Here is a 9,732-nt window from a genome sequence, read left to right as displayed (position 1 = left end):
CAGTAAAAAGAGTGTGTTTGACTCTGGTACCATCTTGCTTCTCTCTTTACCTCATTTCTCCTCTTTGTCCTGAATCTACTTTACCCTGTAACACACCAGCCCCCTTCTGCTGCCTGGGGTGGAAGTTTCAGCGCTGTGACGCTTGCAAGCACTTCAGCCCCAGCTGCCTCTAACCACACAGTCGTTGCCCACTTTGATTTCCCCAGCTGCTGTAAGGCCCTGTCAGTGAACTGAGTGTTACTGAACCTTCCTGACGGAGGGAGCAGCTCCGGCACAGGGATGCACACCACCACTCCGTGCACAGCTGTGATACCAGAAGCCTGGTATAGCAGGTGCTTATCTGGGGGGATGTGGCTCTGCCAGGCTCTGCCAGGCTCCAGCACAGGCATTCCTAGGCAGGCACACTGATTCCTGGAAAAGAGCACAGCTGGGAGACCACTTGCTTTCACATAGGAGTGTACAAGTACATCTGGGTTCTAGGTGGGTCAGTGCACAGACACTGGACAATTTTCATCCTTGATGTGAACCTTGCTCATGAGGTGAATACAGCCGAGAAAAGCTGTGGTAGACGGCCTGTCCTCCCACTCCTCCCAGCTGCCTTTTTGGGTGCAGTGAGAGCTCTGGCTACTACTTGGAGTGCTTTTCAGATACATGATCCACTCTGTTTCTCTTAGGGCATGGCTTACCATATTCAAGGTTGTATCTTCTTTCTCCCTATGGCTTTGGTTAGGGAAGGTTCACATTGCACAATGACACCTGCTGAAACAAGATGATGGTTTGAGATCCTCTCTGTTGCCTCAGGGCAAGCCATTGCATGCAGAGCAATGACACTGCTGTGCATCCAGTGACACCCCTAGCACTGACAATTCTGTACCTTCTCCTCCTGCCCCGGGATGACTGCTGGCCCCAGGCTCACCCTGCTTACCAGCCTGTGGGAAGGGGGAGGCCTGCCTCCAAAGTTAACCTCATCTCTGCTCCAGGGCTTTAGCAATCTGTTACACAATGCAAAATTACTTAGCATCCTATCTTCACCACTGGTTTAACTTCAGTCTGCTCTTAGGGGACTCCAGCAGCTTTGGCCCCAGCTTTCATAGGTGTTCCCAGTCCATTCCCACTAGGACTTAGGCCTTCTAGAAGAACAGGGTGGGTTGACCTTGTTTTCTGCCCCCACTCCAGCAGGACAGGAAAGAGAAACTGTAAAGGCAAAAGTGAGAAGACATAGATTGAGACTGCTTAAAAGGTAAAGTGAAGCTACATACAGAAAGCAAAACAATTTATTCACGATTCCCCATCAGCAGGCAGAGCCTCAGCCCACTAACAGTTACTTGAGAAGACAAGTGCCACAGCCACAAATGCTCCCCTTTCCTCATCTTTTTCTTGGAGCTTTTGGTGCTGGGCACAATGCCATCTGGTATGGAATATCGCTGTGGTCAGTTGTGATCAGACATGACTCCCTGCATTCCCTCAGAGCCTCTCACTCACCTCCAGCCCACTCACTGGCAGCAAATGCAGGAGAGAAAGATGCACAAAAAGAAAACCTTCATGCTGGCAAACCCTGCTCAGCAACAGCCACAATGCTGCTGTGTAACCAATGCCCTTAGTCACAAATCCAGAACACAGCCTCATACAGGCTGCTATGGAGACAGCCACAGCCAGTACAAAAATAGAAAATCTAGATCTTGGCACCAGTATCCACAACAACTGAGATCCACAACAGCCAAGTAAAGACCAGCTCTTAGAATCACAGAATGGTTTGGGTTGGAAGGGACTTTAAAGAAATCATTAATTTTCAACCCCCAAACTGTGGGCAGGCACACCTTCACTAGACCAGAGAATCACGGAACCATTTAGATTGGAACAGACCTTTAGAATCATTGAGTCCAACTCTAAACCTAACACTGCCAAGTCCACAGGCTAAAAAGGCATCGACCTGGTGGACCTGTTATGTTTTCAGGGTTCTTCCTTCCTGTTATGTGGCCTGATGGCACACATTGAAACAGACATGATGCAGTTCTCTTCCTCTCCCTGTATCCTGGAGGCTTTTCCCATAGACATAATACACCAGACACAACCTGGGTGTCAACAGGAGCCAGCCCTTTCTCCTCCTTGCAGTGATTAATCTCCAGCTCATACCAGGCAGCAGTAGCAGAATGGAAAAAACTACCTCTTTCTTTATCCACTACTAGAAACATGAGATCAGGTTGCTCAGAGCCCCATCCAACCTGGCCTTGAACACTTCCAATCATGGTCCAGCCATAACTTCCCTGTTCCAGCATCTCGGCATCCCCACAAGAAGTAATTTCTCCCTTACCCACTTGATTCTTCTGGAGAAGAATTCTACAAGGTCAGTCCATTTGCACAAGCTGCAACACCAGGATGAATTTAACCATGCCATAAAATGATGCCAGTTACGAATCTCATGTAGGACCGTTGAGCGAAGGACCACAATTAGGCAAGTCTATAATGCACAGCACAAGACAAGACACACAGATCTGTAGCTTCTAGCTCTGCACCTGGTACCACAACACAGTTTGCCAACTTGCCTTCTACCTCCCCTTAATGGGCCGCTGGGCTCCAAAAGCAAATGGAGGACAATACTACAGTATGTGTATGCCATAGGCTGCGTTATCCTCAATCCACATTCTCAGACACGTGGTCTTCCACAGAGGCAGTCACTGCATAAAGCTGCCCTAAAAGCATTCCCTCACTCTCAAAACAACTGGGCAGTGTTGCTACTTTCTTTTGCCTAGCACTGAGTGCCCCACCAGTGTTTTACCCACAGCCCACACCCACCCAATGCATGGGTTTATGCACAAGTATAACGATGCAGCCAAGGGTAAAAACGTTTTTAAAAAGGTGCTTGAAGCAAGCCACGTACAACTGTAATGGTACACAGAGCAGCCCATCTCACTCCCCATCTTTTCTATGTGACAGCTGGCATAGCTCTGTGTGAGCAGGTCCCGTTTAACAACACTAGAAGTTAAAATTAGTTCAACTTTTGGAATTACTGGCTCTAAAATATGCTTCATTATTGAAAAAAATGGGTAAGTTATCAGGTGCACAGAGTGATACCACTGTTGGCAGAGTTTCTGGATAAACAGAATTGTATTTTTTGTAGGATAATCTTGGTTTTCCCATATGAAAATTGTTCCTGAGTAAGTAACTCTGAAGAGTTGAAAATTCCAAATAAATTCCTCACATCAGTTTCTTTTAATATTCAACAATGCACCCTACATTTTGCATTTAAAATCCAGGTAACACAGGCACATAGCATAGAAATCCACATGCAACTTTAGTTTTTGCTTTGGTGATACAAGCTTAGGAACAGGGCCAAGTCTGGAAGCCACCAGGCTGGCCACCTCACTGAAATATCTCACTTGGAAACTGTTCCTGTTTTGTGAGGCGGGGAGGAATATATTATAATGCGCATTACTGAGGCTGATAGTAAATCATCAATTACCTGATGTATATTATGGTTTTCCCTGTCTGCACTGTAACTTAATATAGTCCCTTTATTTATGATGGTTCCTCAACTATTGACATAAAATGCAGCCCCTGAGTTACCTGTTAACACAGAAGATCACTTAATGAGTAATTCCAACCTTGAAATTCTCTCAACAACTTTTCAAAATTATGTAAAGATTCATGATATAAATTGCCCATTACATAACTGAGAGGAGTAATTGTCCCCCATTACAAGAAAGACATTGAGGTACCGGAGTGAGTTCAGAAAAGAGCAACAGTGCTGATGAAAGGTCTGGAGCCCAAGTCCTGTGAGGAGCAGCTGAGGGAGCTGGGGGTGTCTAGTCTGGAGTAAAGGATGCTCAGGGGGGACCTTCTCACTCTCTACAGCTGCCTGAAAGGAGGCTGCAGCCAGGTGGGGTTGCTCTTTTCTCCCAGGTAACAAGCACAAGGAGAAGGGGAAATGGTCTCTGCTTGCAGCAGGGAAGGGCTAGACTGGATATTAGGAAAAAGTTCTTCACTGAAAAGGAAGACAAGCACTGAAACAGACTGCCCCGGCAAGTGGTGGTATCACTGACCCCGGAAATGTTACAGAAGGTGCAGATGTGGCATCAGGGACGTGGTTCAGTGGTGGACCTGGAAGTGTTAGGTTAACCACTGGACTTGATGAGGTTTGAGGTCTTTTCCAACCTTAATGATTTTACGATTCTAGGTAGAGTAGCCTACAGGGAAGGAATGAAGCTGAGCTCGGGAAAAGGGGCAAGAAAGCTGTGCTAGTGTTTGTCCCTCTGTCTCCCATTAATTTCCCATTATTTTAAACCAGCAACAATCTGATTTTCCACGTGGCAAGAATGTTCTGCCATGACAAAAAACAGGGAGCAATCTTCCTGTCTTTCTCTTGACCCAGGAGCTTTCTCATTCTATTTCTCTCTCTAAGCTGAATACGTGGTGAGCACGTCACTCTTCGCCAAGGCTATCCCACCATAATTCTAGTTATTTCATTCAATAAAAATTCTCCTCTTCCAAAAGGCTAGCAAAGGGTGGAATACAAAGTAATTACTTCATATACTAATTAAGGTACTTTACCATGCCTGCCCTGTAAACCCCAGAAAATGTCATTGACAAATGGGACTTTTTGAAAGTTGCAAGTCTGCCAAAGCAGAGCAAGTTAAAAATACTGACGTTTCAGGAGCTTTTGCCCTTTTAATTCCTGGGGAAAGAAGTTGAAAGAAGTTTGTGAGCCCCTTTAAAATGTACTTACTCATGCTGTATGAGCTATTGGTCCCATGAGACCCCAAGTGAAATTCAGGTTTGAATTTGTTAACCACTTGCATCTTAAATAAGTGCTTTAAAGTTAGTCCACAGGCTCAGGAGAGACCTTATCACTCTCTATAATTGCCTGAAAGGAGTTTGTAGAAAGCTACAGACTGGTCTCTTCTCACAGGCGACAACTGACAGGAAAAGAGGAAATGGCCTCAAGCTGCACCTGGGGAGATTCAGGGTGGACATTGGGAAGAATTTCTTCACTGGAAGGGTTGTCAAGCAATGGAATGGGCTGCCCAGAAAGGTTGTAGAGTCATCATCAACAGAGGTGTTTAAGGAAAAAATGGATGCAGCACTCACTGCCATAGTCTAATTGACAAGGTATTGTTCAGTCATAGGTTTAACTTTATGACTTTGAGGTGTTTTCCAGCCTAAATGATTCTGTGATTCTTTGCATTAATTTCAAGAAGCTCATACAGAGATTTGTGGGGTGGAAGACTTTTTGCTGTTAATTTACCACAAGTGAATGTAGAGTGCTGTATGCTTAATCTGAAAGCATTTTTGATTGATATATGTAACAAAATTGGATTTGGACCTCAGGCCTGTGACATGAGTGAGAAAAAATTCTGAGTTTTAGTAAAAGGGAAGAAAAAACCCTTACATCCTGTTTACATCTAGCTGACCCTCCCTTCTGCTGGTATTATTTCAATGTGATCATGGCTGGATCACTCATTTCACCTAAGGTTTCCCTGCAGAGCTCTGCTCTGAGCACTTGGCATGTGACAGAGAGCTAACATAAAGGCATGGTCCCACATGGGCATCCCATTTCCCTGACACAGACAGGTGAGTGAGATGGGTTTCCAAGGGAGTTGAACAGAACATAGTTAGGTGGTTGGGAATAACATGTTTACCCCTCATTTCTCTGTTTCTCTCCACATCCTCCATCTGTCTGACCATCTGTTGTCGGTGTCTGCTGCATCTTATCTTCAACAGCTGCAGAAAAAGGTTCTGTAGGATATCTTTAAGGTATGTAGGTGCACCACAGAGCTTCCAAGCCCACACCGACAAGCAGCTCAGCAGCTGCAGAACTATGGTGTCTTTTATACTGCTGGTGAGGGTACTTGGAGATGCTGTGGTTGTGGGGCAAAGCCACATTTGCTCACCTACTTTTTTTCCAGAACTACAGGGGGATGACCACTTTGGGACAACATTTATTTTCTGGATTGTACTATTGCATAGCTTCTCAGACTGTGGAGCAAAACAACTCAGGGTAGCTTCAGCTGTGGAATTTGAAAGAATTTGTACTTCAAGACAGAAAATTGCATACTCTTAGGTTTTTTTAGGCATTTGTAGTAATACTATCATGTACATCAGCTAGACAGAAGAGGCAATTTGTATCACCACAGAGAGAAGTGAACCTCAGAAATTACCCCTTTTGAAATGCTAAAATGCTTTTTTACTCATTTTTACTTTTCCTAGGTATCTTTCTCAATATCAAGTTTTCCATGCAAACTGTATGATGACCACACTAACTAAAGCTGATCTGTATATAAGAGAAAACCTTTTTTTTGCTTCTTGAAGCTTAGGAAGGCTTTTAAACCATTACTCAAACCTTTTGTTGACTAATTTCTTGCTTTATTTCAACACAGGTGTCTTATCTGCAATCTGGGGAGTATGTGCAATGTGTGTCCAGTGTGCCAGATCCCTGGGGCATGGTTCCCTCCTATGTAAATACACATATTCCCCCCATGGACTGCACTGCACCCCTCAGGTCACCCCTGCTTGGCAGTACTCCAAACTACCTCTGATACATCAGGGGTGATACAAACCATTACTTCCCTGGGAGAGCACGATTATGCCATTTCTTATTTGCAGGTCTTTGGTTTGTACCAGTATTCGTGTAATTTTGGGGGGGGGGGGGGGGCAGGCAGGGGACACCACTGCTGCGTAGATACTGATAAAGGAAAGACAGACATACTGTTCACTGTCTGAGTGGCACAAAGGTTTGTTACACAAAAAAGTGCTAAAAGAAAGGTCAAATTTATAACTCTCTTTTGGGGATTGACAGGAGCAAATTCAGCGGATGCATACTGGGCATTTCCACTACTTTTTGAAAACAGAGGTTTTCTGCCTGGAAATGGTGTGTACCCTGTCATGCCCAGATGAGATTTCTGCCTTTCCAAACCAATGGATCATGCCTGTAGCATCCCTGATAACAATTTTTAACCCCAGCTGCTGCAGGAGCTGAAGCCCAACCCACAACACCCCAGATCCTTGGCCCCCTTGCTGTTGCTGTCAGAGACAGATTGGAACATTTCCTATGGAGATTTTACACAGAATTAATCGCATGTACCACTTCTCCCTGTGGAGGGTTGTGGGGGCAGCCAGGATGACCCCTGATGGCTGGTCCTGCCCACTGGCCTCCCACTCCCCTCCACTGTGTCCCCTGCAATGGGGTGAGGCTAGTAGTGAGCCCCTCGAGATGTGGGCCCCTCAAGATTTGAGCTCCTCAAGATTTGAATCGAACTTTGCTGTAGCTGAACAGTTATGTCTAAGCAACTGCACTGCTGATGTCACATGCTTGGCTCATCCTTTATTTTGGGGAAAAGAGGAAACAATCCCAACATGAATGAGCTCTCTGGATGAGAGCCACCAGAAGTGAAGTCAGCAGGACTGGGCAGTAGCTGAGGGAAGGTAATTCCAGCAGTGGATGACCATGACCACTGTCTCATTGACCGCCAAACACCAACTCAAAGGAAGAGAAGAACCCTGCAGATTAAAATGACTCTTCTCTCGGAGAAGCAAGAGATACAACTAGCAAATAGGGGTTTGAGTACTAATTAGTAAAAAAGTTATACAACTTACAGCCAACAAATGCTGATGCCTTTGCTTGTTAAAAGGTATAAATAGTGTAGAGGTTTGATGACCACAGAGCCAACCTTTCATGGGTTACCTCCCGACTCCTTGCTTTGAGCAAACTAGAATAAAAGACAGAAATACAGAATCACAGAATCCTTAGGGTTACAAGGGACTTCTGGAGGTCATCCAGTCCAACGCCCCTGCTAAGGCAGAGTCACCCAGAGCAGGTGACACAGGAACATGCCCGGGGGGGGTTGGAATGGCTCCAGAGAGGGACACGCCACAACTTCCCCGGGCAGCCTGGTCCAGGGGCTACCCTCAACGTAAGGAAGCTCTCCACCAGGCCAAGCGCAGGCGGAAAAAGCCGCGTTCCCTCTCTTCAGAGCCTGTGCTCCGCCTCCGAAACCCGCCCGGGGCGTGTGGGGCGGGGCGTCCCTCAGGCCCCGGCCCCAGCGCCCCCCTCAGCTCCGCACCGGCCCCGCCGAGCCGCCAGGGGGCGCTGCCGCAGCTTTGCCCGCCGCTCTCCGTCTCCTCCCCCGCGCCGCCGCCGCCGCCGCCGCTGCCGCCGCCGAGGCCGCGGAGCCGGTGCGAGAGCGCACGATGGAGGCGCCGCCGGTGACCATGATGCCCGTGACGGGCGGCACCATCAACATGATGGAGTACCTGCTCCAAGGTGGGCAGCCGCGGGGCCGAGCAGCGGGGGCGGCCGCGGGGACGGGGGGAGGGTGGGCGGCGCGGGGCGAGCGCAGGGCGGGCTGGGGGGCGCTGGGGCGGGCGCACTGCGGAGGGAGCCCAGCTCGGCCGGGAGGGTAGGCGATGACCGTGGCGCTGTCTCCGCAGGGAGCGTGCTGGACCAGAGCCTGGAGAGCCTCCTGCACCGCCTGCGCGGGCTGTGCGACAACATGGAGCCCGAGACCTTCCTGGACCACGAGATGGTGTTCCTGCTGAAGGGGCAGCAGGCCAGCCCCTTCGTGCTACGCGCCCGGCGATCCATGGACAAGAGCGGGATGCCCTGGCACCTGCGCTATCTGGGACAGCCCGAAATAGGCGACAAGAACCGCCACGCGCTGGTGCGCAACTGCGTGGACATCGCCACGTCCGACAACCTGACGGACTTCCTGGTGGAGATGGGCTTCCGTATGGACCACGAGTTCGTGGCCAAAGGGCACGTGTTCCGCAAGGGCATCATGAAGATAGTGGTGTACAAGATCTTCCGCATCCTGATGCCAGGAAACACGGAGAGCATTGAGCCACTCTCCCTCTCCTACTTGGTGGAGCTCAACGTGGTCGCACCAGCAGGGCAGGACATTGTTTCTGATGACATGAGGAACTTTGCTGAGCAGCTGAAGCCTCTAGTGCACCTGGAGAAAATTGACCCCAAAAGACTAATGTGATTGAAAATGTGGGCGATTAAGGCACTGGTGGTGTGTTTCAGAAAAGGATGTTTTTCTGAAAAGCTTTTTGAGAGCAAATCAAAACAAAGAGAGGGGAATAAAGTACTATATATCAGTTTTGACAGTTGAAATTACTGAGTATTTTTTCCCTTCACTTGTGGATATGAACAAAAGTGAACACTTTAAATTAGCACTGTTCAAAATATCAGTAAATGTTAATACTGATAATTTTCCTTCTCTTACGGGGAAGATACCTTAAAAAGCCTGTTGTCTAACATTCTAAACACCTAAAAATGTCAGACTTACTGGAATTCATCCCTGTGTGTACCCACACCCCATTGCTATCTTTTAGTATCTTTAGAGCACCATTTGTATATCCTACCTAGTCATCCAAAATGTCTCTTTTCAGTAATAGACGAATACCCTTTAATGCAGGAGATGCTGTTTAACACAAGGAGAAACAGAAATTGCTGTATAAAAGAGCAACTAACTGTACACCTCTTCACCATAGCTTATGTGACAGGAAGAGCTACTTGTTAGTAGCTTCTGATGTAACCAAAGTTAGAAGTGGAAGAAAATCTGGTAATATTAACATTTGCAAGTGGTTGTCACAGCTTTTAACAGTGTTCCATTATTTTCACTGGAATTGGTTAGGGCAGTCTTAATAAGAAAGTAAATTACAAGGTACTTTTTATTACTGGATTTCTCACAGCTGACAGCCATATTGAAGTGTTAAGTTCTTCTTATTAAAAAA

General features: G+C 47.2%; 1 protein-coding gene across 1 annotated transcript; it reads left to right on the top strand.

Moving 5' to 3' along the window:
* Positions 1 to 8,127: 8,127 nt before the first annotated feature.
* On the top strand, positions 8,128 to 9,056 carry MED18 (mediator complex subunit 18). Its single transcript, XM_082301448.1, has 2 exons — positions 8,128 to 8,257; positions 8,425 to 9,056. The coding sequence occupies exons 1-2, from the start codon at positions 8,185 to 8,187 to the stop codon at positions 8,976 to 8,978; spliced, it is 627 nt and encodes a 208-aa protein (XP_082157574.1). The 5' UTR covers positions 8,128 to 8,184; the 3' UTR covers positions 8,979 to 9,056.
* Positions 9,057 to 9,732: the final 676 nt, after the last annotated feature.

The sequence above is a fragment of the Coloeus monedula genome (assembly GCF_965178545.1).
Source record: "Coloeus monedula genome assembly, chromosome: Z".
Classification (NCBI taxonomy): domain Eukaryota; kingdom Metazoa; phylum Chordata; class Aves; order Passeriformes; family Corvidae; genus Coloeus; species Coloeus monedula.
Note: the sequence above shows the minus strand (reverse complement) of the source record. Positions and strands in the feature narration are given on the sequence as shown.

Bases quoted from the DNA above. Each gene is read 5' to 3' on its own strand.
- MED18 (XM_082301448.1), top strand. From the start codon at position 8,185: ATGGAGGCGCCGCCGGTGACCATGATGCCCGTGACGGGCGGCACCATC. The intron at 8,258-8,424 runs GTGGGCAGCCGC...CTGTCTCCGCAG, and splicing joins GATGGAGTACCTGCTCCAAG to GGAGCGTGCTGGACCAGAGC.